Here is a 25,172-nt window from a genome sequence, read left to right as displayed (position 1 = left end):
CCGGCCTGAGTCACCTTTCCAGGTCCTCTGGGTCCCCCTCACCTAGGACCCTCCACTTGACATGTCACCCTCTGGGCCCATGGCTGTGCCTCAACCCGAAGAGACCAGTGAGTCTCCTGAAATCCTTTGAAAAGTGCTGCTGTCATGAACGTGCAGAGAATTCTTAGCTTAAGGTCTCTCTGTCTCTCTCTTTGTCCCTCATCTATTCATCTATCCATCTATCCATCCCAGTAAGGATATAACTGTTCCCTAATTAGATGCTTTGAAAAGTCTGAATTGCTGATACAACTGTCATCTATGTAAAAACCATTTTATAAACTTTGGCTTAGATAAAAGCAGAATGCTCTGTTTAAAAAAAAAAAAATATATATATATATATACACACACACACACATATAAGTGTATATGTGTGCATGTGTGTGTACTCAGTCGTGTCTGACTCTTTACGACTCCATGGACTGTAGCCCTCCAGGCTCCTCTGTCCATGGAATTTTCCAGGAAAGAATACTGAAATAGATTGTCATTTCCTGTTCCAGGGGATCTTCTTGATCCAGGGATTGAACCCATATCTCCTGCACTGGCAGGTAGGTGGCTTCTTTACCAGTGAGTCACAAGTTAACTTTTTCCCTACTATTATCAAGCATCTCTCACATACCTAGCCTAGATCTAGAGTCAAATGATGATCTTATGCATTCTTGCTACCTGGCAGATACACTCTGGGGACTGCTAGCAAGGACCCTGATCAGTGTGTACAAAGGAGAAATTTGTAAAATGATTTTTCTGCTTTTGTTACTTTGATGCTGTGAGAAAAATAATAAAGAGACAGAAGTTAGACAAAACATTTCCAAACTTCTGAGACCAGGAGAGGGAGAAATACGGCAGCCGTAGAGCTTCACGAGTTCCAGGACAGCTCCGGAGCAGAGTGGGTGGTGTGTTTGAGCCCCAGAGGAGCATCAGAGACGGAATGACGGGCTCTGAGACAGATGGGGCCAAGCCGTCCCCGTCACTGCCCCCCGACCGTGAGCAGGCGCCAGGTGTCCTGCTCAGGCTGCTCAGCTCCATGCCCCTAGAAGCAACAGCGTAATTGGTTGGAAAGAGAGAAAACCATGAAGCTGGCAGCAGGTTCAAAGCTGCCCCGGGGGGTTCTCCTTCAGAAAACAAGCCGTAATTCTGCAGCCACGCGTCCCATCACATACCCGAAAAGTACCAGCAGCAGGGCCGTGGCCGCCAGGTTCTCCCGGAAAGTGAAGGCGGTTAGCTGGAAGGCCATGATCACAGAGACACACAGGCAGACGGAGACCAAGTAAAGGAGCTGAGAAATGAAGAGGAGAGGGCCTGTTAGCACAAGGGTTTGTCTATCACCATCTCCTGACCTCTGCCTGCCAATACAGGAGACACAAGAGATGCGGGTTTCATCCCTGGGTCGGGAAGACGCCCTGGAGGAGGGCATTGCAACCCGCTTCAGTATTCTTGGGCTTCCCTGGCAGCTTAGACAGGAAAGAATCTGCCTGCAAAGCAGGAGACCTGGGTTAGACCTCTGGGTTGGGAAGATCTCCCAGAGGAGGGCATGGCAACCCACTCCAGTATTCGTGCCTGGAGGATCCTCATAGACAGCGGAGCCTAGAGGGCTACAGTCCACGGGGTTGCTCGCAAAGAGTCAGTCATGACTGAGTAACCGAGCACGCACGCCTGACCACAAGCTCTCGGTTCGGCTCCCACTTAGCCTGTGTCCTGTCTGGCCCAGCACACGGTTACAGCAGTGGACTCAGGCCTGGAGAGTCACAGTTTGGGACTGAAACATGTCCCCTTCGAGATTCATGTAAAATGAGGTCGTGAGGATGGACTCTGACTCCACCGGGTGGGGGTCCTTACAGAGAGAGGAAATGAGGACACAGGCTCCCAGAGTGAGGACGTGGGGAGGAGACGGCTGTCCACCAGCCCTGGACGGAGGCCTCAGGAGTATCACCAGCCCTGCCCACGCCGGGATCTGGGACTCCAGCCTCTAGAGGGGCCACGAGATAAACGTCTCACGTCTACACCGCCCACACCCACCTCCCACGGGAAAGGGCAGGAACCCAGCCCCTGCCAGGACGCACAGCTTCTTCCTACACTAAGAGCCAAGGCTAGAAACCCCTCCTGCAGGGAGAGCCCCCGAGGACTGACAACCCGTGGAAAACCCCCCAGCAGCAGTGCCCCTCCTGAAGCGTCAGACCACAGCTCTGATCTCGTCACCCTCTGTCCAGTGGCCCTCTCCCATACCTCTGACAAACCGAGTCTCAAGACGATTGCATCTTGTGTATTTATTTGTATTTATCTACTTGCTTTCTGCTTCCGCCCATAAGAACACAAGTTCTTTACAGGCAGAGACCCTCTCTGCTCTGTTCATGGTTTGTCCACAACACCTCAGACACACCTTAAAGAAAGTGAGAGTAAAGAAAGTGAAGTGGCTGAGTTGTGTCCGACTCTTTGCCACCCCTTGGACTATACCCTACCAGGCTGCTCTGTCCATGGAATTTTCCAGGAAAGAGTACTGGAGTGGGTTGCCATTGCCTTCTCCAGTGGATCTTCCCAACCTAGGGATCGAACCCAGGTCTCCCGCATTGCAGGCAGACGCTTTACCGTCTGAGCCACACCTTGGCCCAGAGCAAAACCTCAAAAGCCTCCATTAAATGAGTGACTGACTAGGTGGGGAATGACTGGATGGAGGTGGGAAATCGAGAAGAAAGCAGTGCTCCCTGACTTATGCCCCCAGAGTAAAGAGGAGCCACGGTTAGTGGGAGGGAGAGGAGGACAGTCGACTCATGACTTCAGGAAGGGGGAGGCTCTGGGTCTCTCCTGCCTGCTCTTATGCTCTCCGGGTACATCCCGCCCCTTCTCCTTCTTGGAAGCAAGGGTCACTCTGCATCATTAAATAGCAGGCATGGCGATGGGCAGCCACAGAGGTCCCTGAACCAGTACTGGGCAACTGGCACTGCCCCGCCTGCTCTGCACCCTCTGGACACACGACCGCGGAGCAGTTACTCCCGATTCCATGCTTCTGTGTCGTGGTCCCACAGGGTCAGCCTTCAGGACGCGGCCTGGCCCCAAGCGGGCATCCAAGGAGGGCACTGTTTAAACAGCAGGGATGGATGAGATCACCCACTCCTCACCCACGTTAGAGTGCGAGCCGCTCAGCACGCCCCGCGGTGTTAGGACACACACCCCATGCAGGGTTTTGCTGTGCTCGCCTGCCCTGCTGGTGTTCTCCTTAACGGCCATTTCTCCTAAAATCAGCTTTCAGTCCCCTTTGGTCTGCCCTGCTCCTGAGTCAGCCTGCTTTGAATAGTTTTCTTCCTCTCGCTTCTCTCACTCTCTGTGCACACACTGCATCCTGCAGGAAGGCATCCCTGGCTACCTCGATTTGGGTGAATCTCCTTCTCTTTGGGGTTCTCACAACACCTTAATTTCCATTTCTTGTGCTGATTGCAATGCTGGGTTTTAACCGTCTTCCTGCTAGTTCATCTCTTAAACAGTTCTGTGCATTTCGTCTGGGTGGGAATTACATCTTTTGTCCCCACAGCTGCACAGATCCCAGCTTATATCCATCTTCCCCTCCTCAGAAGCAACATGACTGGGAAGTGCAGAGAGGAGGCTTAACGTCAAATGTGCTCCCAGGAACTGGCCAGCAAGGTGGAGCCACACACACACACACACACGTACACACGCCTCCCGGGGGTGCAGGGACACAGAGGGACAGCGCCAGAGACTTACCATGTCAAACAGGAAGTGTGTGAGCCAGTAGGTCCTGTAGCCCAGGCCGCTCACGTGCTGCAGCCTCTTGGCCCCGGTCACCCTGTCCTGCACCACGGAGCTGCCGATGGACGCAGAGAGGATGGAGAAGCCAAGCACGATGCACAGGGCGACACCGCACTGGCGGATGCTCTCCAGGCTGCGGGCAGGAGCAGAACAGGCATCAGCGGCTGACAGGGACCCGGGGTTTCTCCTGCTGCCACAGTCAGTGAACTGCTAGTTATCAGTTGAATGGTTACAGGGATGGGGAGGACTGACTTTTTGCAACCCTGTGGACTGTAGCCTGCCAGGCTCCTCTGTCCATGGGATTGTCCAGGCAAGAATACTGGAGTGGGTTGCCACTCCCTTCTCCAGCAGATCTTTCCAATCCAGGGATAGAACGCACGTCTCCTGCACTGCGGGCAGATTCTTTACCACCTGAGTACCAGGGCAGCCCGAAGGGAGGACAGGGTAGGGAAAAATTATTATGGGACGATATGAAATCATATGTGTGAAACTTCTGAAAACTGTAAAGCATGACAGAATTTAAAGAATCTTTCACTTACTTTCTTTAAAAAGTGAAAAAAAAAGATCTTTCATCCTTTCTCTACTGACTTATAAGAAGGTCCTACAATCTCAATAAAACTAGCTGTTGCCAGATGTGTTGTAAATATTTTTGTTTCTCTCTTCACTTTTTAAAGTTTATTTCTTGACAGACTTACTTTCCACTTTTGAATATATATATTTATATAATTTATATAATATATTCTTTAACTTTATAGGCTTTGCATTGGGCTTAGAAAATTTTAGTTCATGAAAATTACAAAAATATTCAGACATTTTCTTTCATTATCTTAAAGTTTTACTTTTAAGTGTTTGTTTCATATGGATTTTATTTTACTGTAAGAAAGTGAGGTAAAAATTAAAAATGCAGATTCATTCATTTACTTTTCAAATAGCCAGTGAGCTCTGCCTACACTGTGAATATATATATCTCTCCTCAAAGGAAAAAAAATAAATAAACCGGACCAGCCAGCATATTGGCTAAGGATGTGGATTCTCTTACTAAATCCCCTTGATGACCTTTCAAGGCCTGGGTTACAGCTCCCAGCATCCAGAGGACATAGAGGAGAGTGAAGGGTTCCCGCAGGTGCCCGTCTGCCCACTCAGAGCCTTGACATGACACTGAGTCTGCGCTCAGGTAAAACGGATGGCCCCTGCCACCTGGCCTGCGTGCTGAGCTGTGCCCTCTGCCCACTTGGGGCCACCTCACTGGACAGCAGCTCCCATGGGGGCAGGGAGGCAATCAGCCCACCTCAGAACCTAAGCTCTCAAAGCACCGAAGCTCTGCATAGACGGTGGTGCTCGGCGATGACACGCACTGTGCTTCCTAGGCCATTTTTAACTGGAGCATCGCTAACACCTCTGGCCCACCACTGCCTCATCCTCGGGGATGGTCAGAGCCCGGCTGAATGGCTCAGCTCAAACCGTCCATCACGTCTTACTGTATAACCGAAGTTGACAGGCCCACGCCTAGAATCCGGGGCAGGCATCAGGTAAAGAAAGGACCCCAAGAGTCCACATGCAAGCGTGAGGACCACCTGCCATGTTCAGGACGTGAGGGGAGGTCGCCCATCAGGCAGATCGATGTCCTCCCACCCCGTCTGGTAGGTCACAGGAAGTGCATAAATAATACTTTTTCTTGTCACCCATTTTTCACTAAAGGTTTGCTCACTGTGTGGCAGAGAAGGGAGACGGGGAGGAGAAGACTCTCGGGTCTGTACATAAAGGGGCTCACTAGCACCATCTCCACGTGGACATCGAGGAAAGACTCGCGGGAGCTGTCAAGACGCATTGTTATGGTGACCTCAGTAAACACTGTGCTTATAATCTTCACTTGAGAAAGATGTTGGGTCCCATGGGCTCTGGTGAATCATCCCCTCAGAACAACTTCCACCTGGAACTAAGCCGTACAACACGCGCATCCCTTTTAGACTCAGCCGATGTACGCCCTCCTTCACCCATCCCTGTCCTCATGCTTTGCACTCAACGCCCAGGTCTTGCTCCACTCAGTGCATCTGCCAGCATCACTCACGGATGAGAAGAGGGATGAGAAGCACCCCTACCAACCCCAAGATGCTCTTCCTTAGCCAGCCCTCCCTCTGTTCCTTCAACTCACATCTTGTCCTCGTTCAGTAAGGCCCCTCCATACGGGTGGCTGTAGAGCGTGATTCCTACGAAAGACAAGTTGAAAATGAGTGAGAGAGCCCTGCCTGCGGTCCAGGGACAGCCCCCCTGCTGGCCACCCGAGGCACCGTGCCCAGTGCTGCCTGCCCACCTGGCCAGGGCCAGTCCCTCCACCTGGAGAACGGCGAGTCGCAGCCAGCAGGTCAACCAGCGTGCACTGGAACTTCTGCAGCCACTGCTCCCAGAAACCACCCACAGGTACTGAACACATCTGCCCTACACGCTAGCCTCAGTGCTAACACGTCACAGCGACGGACTGTCCGTCACTGTGGCCCGGGTAATGTGTTACCCGTGGTTTACTGTGGGGAGCCAGGCTCAAGAAGACCAAACAACAATACACCAAGGGGACTCCTTCATGGAAACCACTGAAATACTCAAAACTTCTCCTCCAAATCAAGCCAAGTCTAGACAGAAGCCTGAAACACTCCATTGGCCCAGCTTTGCTTTGGGGATTGTTTTGTTTTTTGCTTTGTTAGTTTTTTGAGGCTTTTAATTGCTGTAACCACAGTAGCTAATATGGAGAACTTGCCATCAACTTGTCGATTAAAAGGACTTCATCATCTGTACCATCTTTATAGACTCCATATATATACGTTAATACGCAATATTTGCCTCTTTCTGACTTCACTCTCCTTGATAGGCTCTAGGTTCGTGTATTAGTTCAATTCAATTCAGTCGCTGAGTCTCAGTCGTGTCTGACTCTTTGCGACCCCATGGACTGCAGCATGCCAGGCTTCCCTGTCTTTCAGCAACTCCCAGAGCTTGCTCAAACTCATATCCATCGAGTCGGTGATGCCATCCAACCATCTCATCCTCTGTCATCCCCTTCTCCTCCTGCCTTCAATCATTCCCAGCATCAGGGTCCTTTCAAATGAGTCAGTTCTTTGCATCAGGTGGCCAAAGTATTGGAGTTTCAGCTTCAGCATCAGTCCTTCCAATGAATATTCAGGACTGATCTCCTTTAGGATGGACTGGCTGGATCTCCTTGCAGTCCAAGGGACTCTCAAGAGTCTTCTTCAACACCACAGTTCAAAAGTATCACTAGGTTTGTGTGTACCTAGGGCTGATGCATGGAGATGTATGGCAGAAACCATAATAATATTGTAAAGTAATTACCCTCCAATTAAAAATAAAATCATTTAAAAAACAGGATTTCATCGTGAAGGCTTTTGAGACATCCATGTGTGCTCCCCACCCCAGCAAACTCCATCAGTGTTGTATCCAGAAGAACTCCAGGGCATCAGGCATCTCATCTTACTGTCAATGATAAAGACCAACCCCTTTTCCTGTTCTGACTGGTCATCTCAGAGGTGCAGAGCTGAGGCGCAGCTGCACATGGAGCTCATCACTGCATCCTTGCCCCATCTCACCCAGCTCCCCTACACGTCTCCTCCTCTGGTGGCTCTAGCCAGTGATCTGTATTTTGCACTCTCTTATGACAGCATGCCAAATATTTACGGAAACACATGGGGCAGAATAAACATAATTAAAGAGCTTGGTGCCAGAAGAGACAATAGAAGCCAGGGTCCCACCAGCCCTGCCACCAGGCACCCTGATCCCTGTCCACCCCCATGCCTCCTTCCCACTCCAGGCTTCTCTCCTCCCACCCTGGGCTCAGCCACACACCAAAGCAACAGCTTTCACAGCAGAGAGAACAGTGGGAGCTACTGGTCCAGCTTTCCAGAACCATTTCTGGACTCTAAATTAATGTTGTCTGGGTGCTCTCCCACAGACTCTCAGCCTGTGTACCAAATGCCCGGAGTGGGTTTCCCAGCCCCTAGACATGATGTACATATGCATCTGCCATGAGCCAACTCTGCTGCTCTTGACCACTTGCCTATCGGGACCACTGACGCCCCCTCTTCTGTCTTTCTCTGCCGGAACAAGGCTCTTCCACCTCCTTAGGTATCCTCCAGCTCCGGCTCCTGCAGGTGCTGAGTCACCTGACAAGCGGTTCAGCATCCACCAGCCCTGTTGAGAGGTGGCCCAGCAGCTAAGGGACTGAGGACTGTGCTCAAAACATGCAGATCCAGCCAAAACCTGGCAAGGGTCCCACCAGGCATTGGCAATGCCGTGCGACACTCAGGGCTACATGGATGAACAGCACGTTCTAGACGAGAAAACATCTAGAAAAATGCAGCTCGCTGACAAGCAGCTTGGAAAATATTTTATTTTAGCGACACGGGAGAACACTGGACTTGACTAACCTGAAAATAACCCCTGAAGCAAGAGGGAGCCTGAAAATGCCTTCAGGTGGCTAGAGGATTGTTATAAGCACAGAAGATGGACTCGGTCTACAATGTTCTAGAAGTTAGTCCAAGGAGGTAGATTCAGAAGAGATAAAAAAAAGCATATGATTAGAGGGTTGAAACTGTGGGCCAGCCTGACCTCTGAGGCAGGAGGTTGCATCTTCAGCATTTTGTATTTGGCTGGTGTTTCTGACTTGCAGTCTTTGTAACAGAATAACACTGTGATTGTAGGGCCAGGGCTTCCCTGAGTTCTGTGAGCTTCTAGTGAATTCTCTAACGTTATGGAGAGACTGTAGCCAGCCACTTAGAAGCTGCAGAGTTGAGAGGAGGCTTGAGAGGAGGGAGGAAACTGAGGTGGAGGAGGCTCCAGTGGCCTCTCTAAGAGAAAGTCATGTCTGACTCTTTTGTGACCCCATGGATTGTAGCCTGCCAGGCTCCTCTGTCCATAGAATTTTCCAGGCAAGAACACTGGAGTGGGTTGCCATTCCCTTCTCCAGAATATCTTCCTGATCCAGGGATCGAACCTGGGTCTCCTGCATTGTAGACAGATTCTTTACCATCTGAGCCACCTAAGGCCAAACACAATCAGTAGGCGAGTGACAGCCACAATCCTGACTACCTGGAGCCCAGCTCATCCACTGTCTGCATTTACAGCCTGTGATGCTCTTGCTGTAGGAACCATGGAACTGCAACAGCAAGCCCTGTAACCGGGTTTTGTTTCCGTCACATCACGTGTACTCAGAGCTGCGCTTAGGCAACAACTCGGAGCTGATTATGAGGGAAAGGCCCAGGCTCCTCGAGAAGGACCATGGTTCCAGCACTGCACAGGATGAAAGGAAATCACTCACATGTCTCTTCCAAAGGCTTTCAGAAACGACGTTTCAAAAAGTACATTTTGAATACACTTGCCTGATTTTTCTTTGATTATTCTTGCCATTTATAGTCCAGCTTTTCTAAGAATTGGCCCATGGCAATGTACAAATGTATAAAATTAGTTTTTAGTCTTCTCATTAGACCACGTCTTCTATGGTTTCCAGAGTCTGTATATCTGTCATTTGTAAAAATGCACATCTGTGCTTTTGTCCAGTATCCATTACAATAGCAAAGTACTTAACTTGTCTCCAATTCAAGCAGTCACTTTTGGGTTCATTTCTTCTGTAAAACTTATCTTTGCAAGTACTAATGCCCAGATGTCTGTAAACATCTACACCTAAAGAAAAGACTGGCTTTGGCATCAATGCATGGGCAAAAGTTTTTGTTCTTTTAATTAATTCACTATGAGAGATGGAAGAGTTTATTTAATCTGACAGGGTAGTAAGAGAAATGTATGAACTTTTCTGACTAGAAGGCATTTTGATGGCTTTCTCTCTGTCTCTTCTTTCTCTTAATCTCTTCTGGAAAAAAAGATTTTGTTATCAATAGTAAGATTAATTATTATGCTTATTGAGTAGTAGATGCCAATCATAAAAAGATTTTAGATAAAGAATAGGGTAGAGAGTAAAATTAAACCATAATCCAACCCCAAACCAACCAGAATTAAATACTATTTGCATTTTTATATTAATTATTTCAAAATGTCCAAGGTTTCCTCCATATACACATTATTATTAAATTATATTTCATTTTACGTATCTTCTATTTCATGGATCATTCATGACCTTCAATTAATTTTTTGCTGCTGCTACTGCTACTGCTGCTAAGTCGCTTCAGTCGTGTCTGACTGTGCGACCCCATAGACGGCAGCCCACCAGGCTCCCCTGTCCCTGGGATTCTCCAAAAACAATTTTTTGCTACATGTATGCAAACATGTGCATAATCTATGCACTTCACTGGAATTGATGTTCACCAAATTATTTTATTCACTCTATGGATTCAATATTTCTGTGATATTACTCCTGATGAATCCCTTACATGACTGCCTTTGGGCATTCGTTTTCCCTAGGAATATTGATGATATGTTTCTGAGCTACATCCCACAGAAGGGTATTTCTGTGGTCTCTTTACTTTACAAGCAACACTTTCACAATGTATGGAGTTTGGTGAAAGTGTTAACAGTTCACTCGTGTCCAACTCTTTGCGACCCCATGGACTGTAGCCCGCCAGGCTCCTCTGTCCATGGGATTCTCCAGGCAAGAATACTGGAATGGGTGGCCATTCCCTTCTCCAGGGCATCTTCCCAACTGAGGGATCAAACCCAGGTTTCCTGCATTGCAAGTGGATTCTTTACCACTGAGCAGGAGTTTGGGTGCCTGGCTTTTTCCCACCATGTTCTATAGGCAGTGTTACAGGGCCTGCTGCCTTGGAGACTATGGTCAGAGTCAGAAATCAAATTGTGGCTCCTCCACTCCCTTGTGAGACCACAAACCCTTGGCCATCACACAACAGAACTCAGAGCAAGCTCTGACAGGCAGATCTGAGGACACAGGGAAGGACACTGCGTGTCCCCGGGTTACTCACTGCCCCCACATACCCAGACAAGCGCTAACTCCAAGTGGGAACAGCCAGCAGGGAAAGACATTCTGTCTGTGCTGGCTCCAAGAAGCCAGCAAGTCAGAAAAGTGTGGCCCAGTGAAAGAAAACCCTCCTGGCAATATCCACTCCACCCGCCATTCCAGCCAAAAGTCTCTAGGAAAACTGTCCTACAGCAGGTCCCATCTGCAAGTGGATCCCCTCCTACCTATAGAGACATCTGGCACCATGGATCCCCTGCCAGCGTCCAAAGGTGAGCTGAGCCTTTTCCCACACCTGGCCAGTGAGACTGACTGAGGGATGCGGAGCGCGGTAAGGCAGCAGGAAGCCCAGCCCCGATCCACCTGGGGCACCGACAACGTGGCCACGTGGGGCAGGGCTGCCAGCGCCCTGCTTCACCACCACACTCAGTCCCGCCCTACAGCCCTTCAGGGGCCATGCCTCCATCCCACCAGCACCACTGAGACTAAGGGGGCTGTGAGGTGGGGCACTTGGAATGCCAAGGGGCCTCTGGGAGATGAACTTAAACCCTCACTTGGGAGCAATGAGACAGTGCATGTTGGTGCCTTATTCGCCAGGCTCAGTATACCTGAGCCCACCCTCCAAAACAAGGCAGATCTGTTGCAGGGCCCAGGGGTACATTCAACATACATTATCTACCTCGTTCTTAGGCTAGATTTCAACAAGGACTGCCTGCTTAAAAACCAAACAAAACCACTTCATTGGATTCATAATCTAACAATTTGGCATCCAAAATGTCCAGGATTCAATTTAGAATATCCTTCATAACAAGAACCAGAATAATCACAACTTGAAAGAGAAAAGACAATGAACAGACACCAACACTGAGATGAGTCAGGATGTGAGAATTATCTGACAACACAGAGCATAAAGGTGTTTCAGCATGTAATTGTGAATTCTCTTTAAATGTAAAAATATTTTAGTGTATCAGTAAAAAAAATATATAGCAGTGATAAAAATAATCATGTGGGAATTCTAAAACTGAAAGTAACAGAAATTTTAAAAAATGTACTAGATATACTCAACAGTTGGGTGGAAATAGAATGATAGAATCAGTGAGTTAGAGGATGAACAACAGAACTTACCCAAGCTAAAAACAAAGAAAATAAATCCCAGAAACTAAGGAACCTATGGAAAACTAACAGAAGACCTGACATTCTTATTATCATAGTCCAAGAAGAAAAGAGAGGGACTGAAAAAGCACTTGAAGACATAATGGCTGAAAACTTTGCTACACTGGCAGAAGATGTAACCCTACAAAGTCCAGAGCTAATCCTAAATGAAACTTCAGTGAATCCCAAACAGGAAAACACAAATAAATCCACGCCACAATGTATTATAATTAAATTTCCAAAAATTAAAGATAATTTTACAAGGTCTTAAAATCAGCCAGAGAAAGAGATGGTTAACACAAACTCAAAACACAGTGGATTCCTCATTTGGAACCATGGTATCCAAAAGAAATTGGCATATTTTTCAAGTGCAGAATTTTCTTTTCTAATTGACAGCCATGAGTTATATATTCAAAGAAAATATACTTCAAGAATGAAGGAGAAATTAAAACATTCTCAGTGGAAAGAAAAGAGAATTTGCCATTAATAAACCTCTCTGCTTATCTGAGGTGACTGATATTTCTCCCAGAAATCGTAATTCCAGCTTGTGCTTCATCCAGCCTGGCATTTCACATAATGTACTCTGCATATAAGTTAAATAAGCAGAGTGACAATATACATCCTTGACGTACCCCTTTCCCAGTTTGGAACCAGTCTGTTATTCCATGTATCAATAGTCTCTGATACACAGATGACACCACCATTATGGCAGAAAGCGGACAAGAACTAATGAGCTTCTTGATGAAAGTGAAAGAGGAGAGTGAAAAAGTTGGCTTAAAGCTCAACATTCAGAAAACGAAGATCATGGCATCCAGTCCCATCACTTTATGGCAAACAGATGGGGAAACAATGGAAACAGTGACAGACCCTATTTTTTTTTTTTTTTGGCTCCAAAATCACTGCAGATGGTGACTGCAGCCATGAAATTAAAAGATGCTTGCTCCTTAGAAGAAAAGCTATGACCAACCTAGATAGCATATTCAAAAGCAGAGACATTACTTTGCCAACAAAGATCCATCTAGTCAAGGCTATGGTTTTTCCAGTAGTCATGTATGCATGTGAGAGTTGGACTAGAAACAAAGCTGAGCACCGAAGATGTTTCTGAACTGTGGTGTTGAGAGTCCCTTGAGAGACTGCAAGGAGATCCAACCAGTCCATCCTAAAGGAAATCAGTCCTGAATATTCATTGGAAGGACTGATGCTGAAGCTGAAATTCCAATATTTTGGCCACCTGATGTCAAGAACTGACTCATTAGAAAAGACCCTGATGCTGGGAAAGATTGAAGGTGAGAAGAGAAGGGGACGACAGAGGATGAGATGGTTGGATGACATCACCGACTCGATGGACATTAGTTTGAGCAAGCTCTGGGAGTTGGTGAAGGACAGGGAAACCTGGCGTGCTGTAGTCCATGGGGTCACAATGAGTTGGACACGATTAAACAACTGAACTGAACCGAACTGAAACCTACACTCTAAAATAGCAAAAGTCAGTCTTCTAAGCAAAAGGGAAATCATAGCAGAAGAAGACTTAGAACTTCCAAAAGGAAAGAACAACATCAGTTCAGTTCAGTTCAGTTGCTCAGTTGTGTCCAACTCTTTGCGACCCCATGAATCCCAGCACGCCAGGCCTCCCTGTCCATCACCAACTCCCAGAGTTCACTCAAACTCATGTCCATCAAGTCGGTGATGTCATCCAGCCATCTCATCCTCTGTCATCCCCTTCTCCTGCCCCCAATCCCTCCCAGCATCAGAGTCTTTTCCAATGAGTCAACTCTTCACATGAGGTGGCCAAAGTATTGGAGTTTCAGCTTTAGCATCATTCCTTCCAAAGAAATCCCAGGGCTGATCTCCTTCAGAATGGACTGGTTGGATCTCCTTGCAATCCAAGGGACTCTCAAGAGTCTTCTCCAACACCACAGTTCAAAAGCATCAATTCTTTGGCGCTCAGCCTTCTTCACAGTCCAACTCTCACATCCATACATGACCACAGGAAAAACCATAGCCTTGACTAGACGGACCTTTGTTGGCAAAGTAATGTCTCTGCTTTTGAATATGCTATCTAGGTTGGTCATAACTTTCCTTCCAAGGAGTAAGTGTCTTTTAATTTCATGGCTGCAATCACCATCTGCAGTGATTTTGGAGTCCCAGAAAATAAAGTCTAACACTGTTTCCCCATCTATTTCCCATGAAGTGACAGAACAACATCAGGATGTGTTAAAAATGGAGATAAACATAGCAGACTGGCCTTTATCTCATGAGTTTCTCAAGTCACAGATTGTGACATAAGCAATAGTTTGAACAGGATATAAGATGGCGCTCAGTTATAAGTAAATACTTAAGACTGTTATAATTTACGAATGGAGAGGCCTAAGGGGCCTAAGTTCAAGTAATGTTTCTACAGAGCAAAGTGGCAAATGCCAAAACCAGTTAGTCACCCGTGTACACTGTAACACCGAGAATCACTATGAAAACTAGATCAGGGGAGATACTCAAAATATGACAGCTAAACCAGACAGAATCCCAAAAACTGTTCCATACTTCACAGGAAGGAATGAAAAAGAAAACAGAAGAAAGAAAACAAATAATAAAGTGTCAGAATCAAAATGTAAATCCATTCAATATAAATGGTCTCAATATGCCAATTCAGTGGCAGAGATTGGTAAGAGTAGATTAAAAAATAAGATCCAACTATACCCTGTCTACACAAAATTCACTTCAGATATAATGACATAGGCTAGAAATAAAAGAACAAAAAAGATACATTGTGCAAATATTAATTTTAAAAAGCAGGAAAATTTGTATTAATATCAATTAAAGTAGACTTAACAGCAGCGAAAATTATAGCAACAATGAGGAATGCTACACAGTGACTAATGAATTAGTCCACCCAGAACACATAACTATGTACCAACCATCAGAGCCTCAAAATACATGAAGCGGAAATTGGCACAGTGGAAAGGAGAAACAGACAAATCCACAGTTATATTTGGGAACTTCAGTACACCCCACTCAGCATATGACAGAACTACCAGACAGAAAATCAGCAAGTGTACCGATGAACTCAGCCACAAAAACAGGCAGTAAAACCTAATCGATATATACAGAACACTCCCCCCAACAACAGCAGAATACTCATTTTTTTCCATCCCCCATGGAAACTTCACCAAGATAAACCACACCTGAACCATAAAACAAACCTCAGCCAACATAAAATCATTAATATGCAGAGTGTGTGCTCTAACTATGATGACCCAAACAAAAAGTCAATGACAGAAAGCTAACAGGAAAATTCCAGAAGACTAGAATTTCAACAACACACTTCTAAATAATCCCCGAGTACAAGAGCAGGTGTCAAAGGAAATTTTTGAAAGTCAGAAGCCAATCTTATTTGTATCACTTCAAAAGTAATCTGTTACAGCTTTGTAAAAGAAACTGTTCTTTAGCTTTGAACTTTAGAAAAATCATCAGATTTTTTTTATCAATAATTTCTATCTCATCATTTCCAGTTTGAGAATATTGCTTGATTTATGGCAAACGCTTTGTTTGTCCAAAGTCATGCTGTTTTGTTCTGATGCACGTTTTCTTCTCTCATCATTCTTTGTTACTTTAATTATTATTTGTGTTCTTTCTCTACCTAATCCGAGTAGCTCTCCTCCTCCTCCTCCTCCTCCTCCTCCTCCTCCTCCTCCTCCTCCTCCTCCTCCTCCTCCTCAGTTTAATGACATCATGCTTTCCCTCTGTGCTCTGAGGAGACTGCAGGCGGGACAGGAAGACTTGCAATCAGTACGGTGACTCTGCAACCAGTGAGAACGTGTGTCACCATCCGCATCGCAGCAGTTGTCTTCTGCCCCAGCCCTGCAACGTGGGCTGGCTTTCCTGCACCTCTTCCCCTCTGTTTCATGAGTTCACACACCTGCCTGGATCTGTGCGGACGTGAGCTCATCCTAGGATGCTCCCTTGGTAGCCCCTTCTCAGTGTGTGCGGTGTCTTCCTTCCATGAGACGTGGGGCAGGTCCCTGACCCCGTGCTGGGTTTGACAGCTGGTTTTGTCTTTTGTTCTGACTCCTCCTCAATGAGGCCAGGGGCTGGTCCTGACACCTCAGTGCCTACGGCCCTCTCAGCACAGGGAGCTCGTCACCTCCACTTGGGTGAGACCGGATTTTCTCTCTCAAATATCTCCAAACAAATTGAAGGCCAGTGCTGACGGCCAGTTCCTGACACCCGACATCTCTTTGTGCAGAAACTCTGCTGGACCTATCTGAGCTGACCTCCTGTTCTCAGGCCTGGGCTCTCTCACCAGGACTCAGGGGTTTATTCCTAGGGGATGTGCATCTTATTCCATCAAAAGGAATGTAGTGAGGAAACTCTGCTAAACATATTTTCCTTCTGATCACTCTGAGGAAGTGGCCTTGTATTTACTGTTCCATTCTAGGCTTTGAACAGTGAAATTTTTAAGGATAAAAATTCTGGGGAGAGCTATCTAATTGCTGTTTTTACTGTGAAACACTAATTTTTTTTCTAAGCAGTCTTTTTTTTAAGAGTTATACATACATGGGAGAAAATTCATAACTTACTGTATGAGAGAAAATTTTAAACATTCTGTGATTCATCTACTCAGAGAAAAAGCCACCATTAATATTTCTGAATCTGTGTGTGTGTGTGTGTGTGTGTGTGTGTGTGTGTGTTATACATAGATACCTATTGTCTCTCTACACTATTCCACTATATCAAATTCCTGCTTGGAGGTATGTATGTTGCTATAATTTTTAAAAACTATTTTAAACCATTATGCAAGCATAGCTTTAAAGATAATTCTGAAATTATATGCTCATTACTTCCTCCTGAAAAATACCAGCAACTGGAATTGTTTGGCTGCGTGGTTTCCCCAAACCGTCTTAGGTAGGAATTACTTTGATCTTAAAACAATCCTGTGAGTAGAGAGGCTTACTCTTACCATAACTAAAATTGTATTGTGTTAAAAAAAAAAAAAAAGTAGCCCATAACCTGCTTCCCTCCTGCTCACAGGCTCATCTCACCCCCACCTGCGGGCACATCATTGCTCCCATGTGTGCCCTGCCCCAGTCACCTTCCCCTCTCTGGGGTTGAGAGCACCTTTGCAAACTGTCCCCTCCAAGGGGATTCAGAAAGTGGGGTATGGAGCAGAGGAGGGGGGGTGTGGGAGGAACGGACAAGCTCCTTCTGGCTCCTGATGCAGGACCATACTTCCTGCCCCCAACTCAGGTGTCCGTCGTGCCGGGCAGCGGTGTCCGAGTTCAGAGAGGAGGCAAGGGGGGCGCCCTTGACTGTGGCTCCCACTCACCCTCTGTCTATCTCCCTGCCGCAGTAACCGAAGTACGACTCAGCCAGGTGCCCTCAGTTCAGCCCATGTGGCCGTTTGGGTGCCTTCTTTAAAAAACATCTGTTCAGTCCTCTGCCCATTTATTTCGCTATTGAGTCAAAGGTGTTATATGTATTGGATATTAAGTCCATGGGCTATATGGTCTGCAAATATTTTCTCCCATTCCATAAGGTGCCTTTTCATTTTATTGTTTCCTTGAAGTAATCAGGTCAGACTCAGAAGAACAAATACTACCTGATCCCACTTACATGAAAATTCTAAACTAGTTCAACTCCTAGAAGCAGAGAACAGAATAGTAGTTATCAAGTGCTGGAGGAAGGGAGATGAGGGGTGTTGTCAAAGGTATAAAGTTTTAATTATACAAGCGGTAAGTCTTAGTCTGTGCAGAGCCTAGGGTTTAAGGCACTGCATTGTGCATTTACAAATCCGCTAAAAGGATTGATTTTATGTTTTTTAATCACAAAATAAATTGATAGATAATAGAGGGATAGATAGATAGATAATAGATTGCTGTAGTTGTTCAGTTGCTAAGTCATGTCCGACTCTTTGTGACCCCCCCCCCCCCCAGGACCACAGCAAGCCAGGCTTCCCTGTCCTTCACTATCATCTGGAGTTTGCTCAAATTCATGTCCACTGAGTCAATGATTCCATCCAGCCATCTCATCCTTTGTCATCCCCTTCTCCTCCTGCCCTCAATCTTTCCCAGAATCAGGGTCTTTTCTAATAAGTCAGCTCTTCACATCAGGTGGACAAAGTATTGGCGCTTCAGCATAAGTCTTTCCAATGAATATTCACAGAATTCTCCAGGCCAGGGGACCTTCCTAACCCAGGGATTGAACCCAGGTCTCCAGCACTGCAGGCAGATTCCTTAGCATCTGAGCCACCATAGAGTGACAGTAGAGAGACAGAGGGAAATAGACAGATGGACAGACAGATGTGTGGGACAGAAGGGAGACAAAGGTAACATTAGGGGCCTGACCATGATGATGGTTTTAGGGTGTATACTTACCCCAAACTCATCAAGGTGTCTATATTGTGTTTACAATTTTTCGTATGTCAAACGTATCTCAATACAGTTTTTTGGTTTTTTTAATGTAGAAAGTTGGGCAGAAATTTTTAAGGTGAAGAAGACTGAAAAGAGGTGCTCTGGACAGAAGCTGAGCAGAAACCAGGCCCGAAGGGGCAGCAGGTCAGTGGGGTGACGTGCTGGCCACAGAGAGGGTAGGAGGGGAGCATGGCAGGAACGGGGCGCAGTGACAGGTCAGCAGCAGATTAGAAGGCGGCCTTTGACGTGGGAGCCAACACAGGCACTGATGCCTGAACACAGGGCCAGGACAACCTCACCGCTTTAGAAACGCTTCCCCCAGCAAAGCGTCAGCATCTTCACCATGTCTTTACTCTTGAATCACTGTCAGTGGAATCTCAACAAAAATACTTTCCAAGGGGAGCACCCAGACTGGGGCCAGGGGGATGCAGACATGTGCGCAACGTGAAGGGGGAGTGAGGTGCCGGCGATGGGCAAGCAGGACTGAACTTGGTTTTGGGTTTGAAGGTTTTATTATTATTTCATCCAGGAGGGTATGACAAACAGTCAGGCTTCTCAAGAACCAAGAAGAAAGGGGGAGGGACGTGGCAGAGAGGAATTCGGAAGAAAGAGAGTCAGGAGGAGCTGTCTGGCCAGAAGTGGGGGGCCTCAGGTTGTAGGAGGAATCTGTTTTATTTGATTATAGGAGATGCAGGAAGGCAGGTGGGTGTGTGATCTGAAGGACGGATCCTGTGGGTGACGTGGGCACTTAGAGGACATGAGGCTGTGGGGCTGGGGGCAAGTGGGAGTCCAGGGACTCGCCCACGAGGCTGACACAGGGGCAGGTGGTGCAGATACTGAGAATATTCAGGATCCCAAGGGCAGAGAGATGGACCGATGGTGGGAGGCGCAGGAAGAAGCTGTCCGGGCTGGGGGGACTTGGCCTCAACTGACTTCTAACTTCCCTCGGAACCCAGAAAAACATCATCACATGACCTTACTGTTGTTGCTCTTCAGTTGCCAAGTTGTGTCCGACTCTGTGACCCCATGGACTGCAGCACGCCAGGCCTCCCTGTCCCTCACTGTCTCCTGGGGTCTGACCTTACCATGTGACTATCCTGCTGACATGAGAACAAAGCCTCTGAGTTGCCGCATTCTGTAACCCCCACTCCTCAGATGAACTGAGGCCACATCCACGCCTGCCCCCTCCCCAGCTGCACGGCTCTGCCCAGAACCCACAGATGTCCAGGCCACTGTGGGCAGTCACCAAGCAGGACACGTGGACTCACGTGGAAGAGCCTCCCTGCAGAGTCCGTGCATGAACACGTCTACTCGTCTAGACCGCCGCCAGCCTGCCAGTCATCTAACGATGACTCCAGGTGCTGGGCGAGGCTAGTCACCTGCTTTACATTGAGTTTCACGCTTAAAATCAGGGGGGCCCTGACAAGCTGCAAATTTGCTGGGGCACAGCAGGGTGGGCAGGCTAGGTCAGGGCTCAGAAAGCTCCTCCATTGAAGGCGGGGACATCCAGGTGTGCCAGGACCCAGGGCCTTGGAGACAAGAAGCAGGTATGTTGTATGCAGAGCGGTTCATCAGCAGTTGTTGCCAAGATGCCCATTGATCAGGTTCCCAGTTCTGCTGGGCTCAGGACTCAGGCTCCGCTTGCATGGCCCTACCTGAGTCCCATGGCCCATGAGCTCTTGAGTCATCATAATGGCTAAGCTAACAGCTCGCTGTCTGTCCATCGCAGACAGACAGACAGACAGGGGTGTGAGGAGAGGCTTCTGTGCAGAGCCCTGCTCATCAGAGTCCTTAATCAACACTTGGCTATGACAGGTCCCCACACATTCTCCCGAGGGACTGTGCTCCCGATTCACTTCATAGACCTTCCTTCCCACGAGGACCACGTACTCATGCCACGAGGAACTGGGATGTGACACAGATAACATACTGCTCAAGAAGTTGCCAGTAGCCGATAATAAATGTCTTCTTCAAGTCAACACAACCTTACAACAAAGGAACAAAAAGTCTACTACCAGTGGACACTTCTCAGCTGACCCTCTCACCAGGAAGGCCTGGGACCCCAGAAAACAGGATGGAGAAGACACGATCGGCAGGCACCTGTGGGCTAGTCACACTGTCCCTAGGCCCAATCGCTGCTTATGGTACATGCAGCTGTACACACACACACACACACATGCATGCACACACATGCACACGCACATGCACACACATGACACGCACATTCCCTGATCATCCTTCCTCACAGCCAACCTCCCACGGAGCAGAGTTTATCCATCTGGCCTCCTAAATTCCTGAAAAGGCCTCCCTCACCACCCTCCTTCCCTCTGATTCTATCTCCACAAGTCCCCACGTCTAGTCCACAGAAGCCACCAGCCAATGCACCGCACACCCATTTTCCTGGAGATGCTGGAATACTGGGTGATTTTTTTTTTCCTGCTCTTCCTGACACTCTACCTTTCTCTGGACTCTGTGCCGAGATCTCTCACCTCAGGGGCCACAGCCCCTCTGCCTCCTTCCCACTCCCACCCTCTCTCACCCCGACTTTCCTGTCTCCACGTCAGTTTGAGCTAAATGGTTTTTATTCACGACCCCTCTCCTGCCCTTATCTCTCCAGCTGTCTGAATCCTGCTGCACATGTATTTTCACCAGACATGTGACATGAACCCACCACCTCTGAACTTGTATAAATCCCTTACTCTGTCTCTTGCTCCTGAATCATTCCCAGGTCATCAGTACTGACCACTACATCATTCATTACTAAAAGCTCAGCTTTATATTTTAATCCTTTAAGCTCTTCCTCTAAATGTCCTGGTGTCAAATTCTTAATTTTTCTTCCTGTTCCCTTCTCCAAAGGCTCAACCTTTCCTCCCACCTCTTTGAAGCTGATAATTTTCACCTGTTTGCCTTGAGGCGTCCTGGCCTTACCTGGGTCACTCCTAAGTTGGGAGCAGCATCCTTCCAGCAGGGCATGTGGCAGCAGCCAGGGCCCCTCCCTTTACCATGTGGCTTCAGATTATTCTTCCTGACACACTCCTGGGATCCTGTCATCCTCATTCCCAGATACAGACCAAGCCTTTCAGCTGCCCACCACATAAAGGCCATCATCCTCCCCTGTCAGTGAAGGTCAAGCAGAAGCTGGCCTCAGAGGCCCTCTCAGACAGATCAACAGTGCTCCTCCTGTACACTCGCCCTCGGGATGAGGTCAACTGGAACTTCCTCCAGTAATTTGAGCAGATGCTCTGACTTCTCCCACATCAGCACCACTAGTACCCATGGTAGCATCCTGACATCAGTCACACTTTTGCTCATGTTCCTGATCCAGTGTTAGTGACCTCCTCCATGAAGCATGTTCCATGCAGCATGTTCCATGAAGCACACTCCCCTCTATGAAGCATGTTCCATGAAGCATTCTCTCCTCCATGAAGCATGATCCCCTCCATGAATCATGTTCCATGAAACACGTTCCCCTCCATGAAGCATGTTCCCCTTCATGAAGCATGTTCCATGAAGCATGCTCCCCCCATGAAGCATGTTCCCCTCCATGAAGCATGTTCCATGAAGCACGTTCCCTTTCATGAATCATGTTCCATGAAACATGTTGCCCTCCATGAAGCATGTTCCCCTTCATGAAGCATGTTCCATGAATCATGCTCCCCCCATGAAGCATGTTCCCCTCCATGAAGCATGTTCCATGAAGCACGTTCCCCTTCATGAATCATGTTCCATGAAACATGTTGCCCTCCACGAAGCATGTTCCCCTTCATGAAGCATGTTCCATGAATCATGCTCCCCCCATGAAGCATGTTCCCCTCCATGAAGCATGTTCCATGAAGCATGTTCCCCTTCATGAAGTATGTTCCATGAAACATGTTACCCTCCATGAAGCATGTTCCCCTTCATGAAGCATGTTCCATGAAACATGTTCCCCTCCATGAAGCATGTTCCCCTTCGTGAAGCATGTTCCATGAAACATGTTCCCCTCCATGAAGCATGTTCCATGAAGCATGTTCCCCTCCATGAAGCATGTTCCCCTCCATGAAGCACGTTCCCCTTCATGAAGCATGTTCCATGAAGCACGTTCCCCTTCATGAATCATTTTCCATGAAGCATGTTCCCCTTCATGAAGTATGTTCCATGAAACATGTTCCCCTCCATGAAGCATGTTCCCCTTCATGAAGTATGTTCCATGAAACATGTTCCCCTCCATGAAGCATGTTCCCCTTCATGAATCATGTTCCCCTTCATGAATCATTTTCCATGAAGCATGTTCCCCTTCATGAAGTATGTTCCATGAAACATGTTCCCCTCCATGAAGCATGTTCCCCTTCATGAAGTATGTTCCATGAAACATGTTCCCCTCCATGAAGCATGTTCCCCTTCATGAATCATGTTCCCCTTCATGAAGCATGTTCCATGAAGCATGCTCCCCTCCATGAAGCATGTTCCCCTCCATTAAGCATGTTCCCCTCCATGAAGCATGTTCCATGAAGCATGTTCCCCTTCGTGAAGCATGTTCCATGAAACATGTTCCCCTCCATGAAGCATGTTCCATTTGTGCCTATTAGAAGCACCCTCTCAGTTTGTTGCAACAGAAAGGCAAAGGCTGTGTTATCAGCCATACCTAGAACCGAACTGTGGCCCTTTCACTCAACAAGCAGGTAATGGGTGATTCCTCTGAATCTCAGGTTTTTAAACAGTGAAAGAGGCAAATGCCACCCACCTTACAAATTAACACAAACACTAAATGGGACCATGGATATAAAAATATCTAATGCCCCTAGTACATTTCAGACACAATAAACACCACTCTGCTATTCCTCTTCCATAGCACTCTTTATTCTTTATTACTTCACTTGGGCATACACATTTTTATATTATATGCACTGCCATCCCAAAACAATTGCAGTGCCACAGAATAATTAAACCTGTTTTATTTTGAAAATTGGTGGAGAGGGGAAAACAAATACGGCAGAATGAATTTGGAATAAAGTCATGGCATACTGGGAAAATGGTTTAACATTTATTTCTATGTGAATTAATGCTTCAAAAAAAATCCTGTAAATAAATTATGACAGCTATGACCTGCTGGTATTTATACATCTGCTTGCACTCTTTCTTTTTTTTTTTTTTTTCCCAAAGAACTGAATGAATTTGATAAACTACTCAAGTGAAGCATATAACATCCCCTTAAACCAATAAATCCACTCTGGGTTCCAGAAATGGACCCGTGTCGTTTACCAAAAGAAGAAAGCACAGGGAGTGAATTCACAGTCAACAAAGGTGACTGATGAGTGGAGGGCTCAGCATAAAGTAAATTATGGTAAGCGATGAGCACCTTCCCATCAGTAATGGTGACCTGGACCACACGATAGTGTCTTTAGAAAGAGCATTTACTCTTGCTTCTGGAGGATGCTAAGTCACTGGGACTGAGCTTTCTAGTCAGCTTCGACTCCTGTCATCTCACAGCTGAGGTCACAACTTCACAGGTAAAGACACTGAAGGACACACACACACAAAAGCCACCACAGCCTCTCAATGTGTACGCGCTTCTACATGGATTGGCTGCCAAACAGAAACTTCGCATCACTCTTCACATTTCTGCTCACAACTTTTTGTGATTCTTTCCCATTAACAACACTGTCTTTGGAAAGTAGTGAATTAGAAAATGCACACAGAATAACATTACCATACTGTCTCCAGTCTGCGGTCGGGGGTAAGCGCCTCCACAAAATAAGATTGTTGAGATGATTTAGGTAGGAAGGCAGGGAGTGGAAGCCTTTCTGGTTGTACCACACCTAAAAGAGAAAGATAACTTAATGGCCCTCCTGAAATTAGTTCTTAAGTCTATTCGTAAGCTGTTCTCACATATAAGGAACACACGTAAATTTGCTTCTCCAGCACCTGAACACAGGCCTCCATGTAATGGTCCCACATGGCTGACAGTGAGCAGTGAATTCCAGCCTGCTAATTTTATATTTATCTCCAGCATATAATTTATAGCTAAAAATAGATTAATTTTCCCCAGAACAAATGTGAGTGTTGCTCTATAATTATATTCTCACAGCAAAAAAAAGGAATCTAAGCCCATTTTTTTTTCTTTCTCCATTGGTAAGCTAATGAAATCTGACCTGCAAATTAAAAGCACAGAAATGATAAGAAAAAAATGATGACTCTCAAATTAATAACTGAATGTGGAACATTATTCCTCAAAATAAATTGAAGTGAACATTTGCTGAGCATGGAGAATAAAGCAGCAGGCCCGTCAGACAGGAGGAAGGTGAAGGAGAAAATGGGAGACAGACAATGTTATTAAAATTGAAATAAGGAGTAGCATAAAAAATACTAATTGAACCATCAGTATATCTATATCTCACAATATTGATATTTTAATGAAAAAAATTTTAATGTACTCAGTGGAATGCTGGTGAGTGTCTTTAAGAGATAATGAATCAACCAACAAATTTTGACCTTAATTCAAGTTCATTTCTCTAGATGACACTGTCTTTTGTGACAATCTTCTTTGTGGAATTATAGCTGCTCTCTCACTGGTTTCTACTCAGAGGAAGCTGTACAGGTTCTCATAGTTTCTGCAAAGTTCAGGCCAAATCTCAGGTCCCTGGGCTTCCAACCCGTTCCCCTACCCAACCCCATCACAGGGTGACCAGTTGTCTCTACCAGGGTCCTGAGTTCACAGGGGGAACTAAGTATCCAGTGACAGCTCATGAAAATGCCTTTCTCTGCAGGACAGTGGCCCAACTCTTTCTTAGGAAGCCCACCTCCCTGGGTGATTAAGGAGGCAGAACCCTGCCCTCTGTCACAGCAGCTGCCATTACACACTCCCATCTTCAAATAGTTTCTTAGGTTCAGGGAAACCCTTAGCAGTCACTCCTTCCAACTCC

At 46.7% G+C, this 25,172-nt stretch overlaps 1 protein-coding gene across 1 annotated transcript in view; it reads right to left on the bottom strand.

The window, feature by feature from the left end:
* The window catches only part of ABCA13 (ATP binding cassette subfamily A member 13), a 353,566-nt gene that overhangs the window by 116,507 nt on the left and 211,887 nt on the right, over positions 1–25,172 (bottom strand). The window contains exons 39-42 of the mRNA XM_027538443.1: positions 23,960–24,068; positions 5,948–6,002; positions 3,751–3,928; positions 1,197–1,312 (exon numbers count right to left, since the gene is read on the bottom strand). Of these exons, the coding sequence (XP_027394244.1) occupies positions 1,197–1,312; positions 3,751–3,928; positions 5,948–6,002; positions 23,960–24,068 (458 nt within the window). The remainder of the gene's footprint in view (positions 1–1,196; positions 1,313–3,750; positions 3,929–5,947; positions 6,003–23,959; positions 24,069–25,172) is intronic.

This window comes from Bos indicus x Bos taurus, chromosome 4, assembly GCF_003369695.1.
Source record: "Bos indicus x Bos taurus breed Angus x Brahman F1 hybrid chromosome 4, Bos_hybrid_MaternalHap_v2.0, whole genome shotgun sequence".
Classification (NCBI taxonomy): Eukaryota; Metazoa; Chordata; class Mammalia; order Artiodactyla; family Bovidae; genus Bos; species Bos indicus x Bos taurus.
This window is presented reverse-complemented; position numbering and strand designations above follow the sequence as displayed.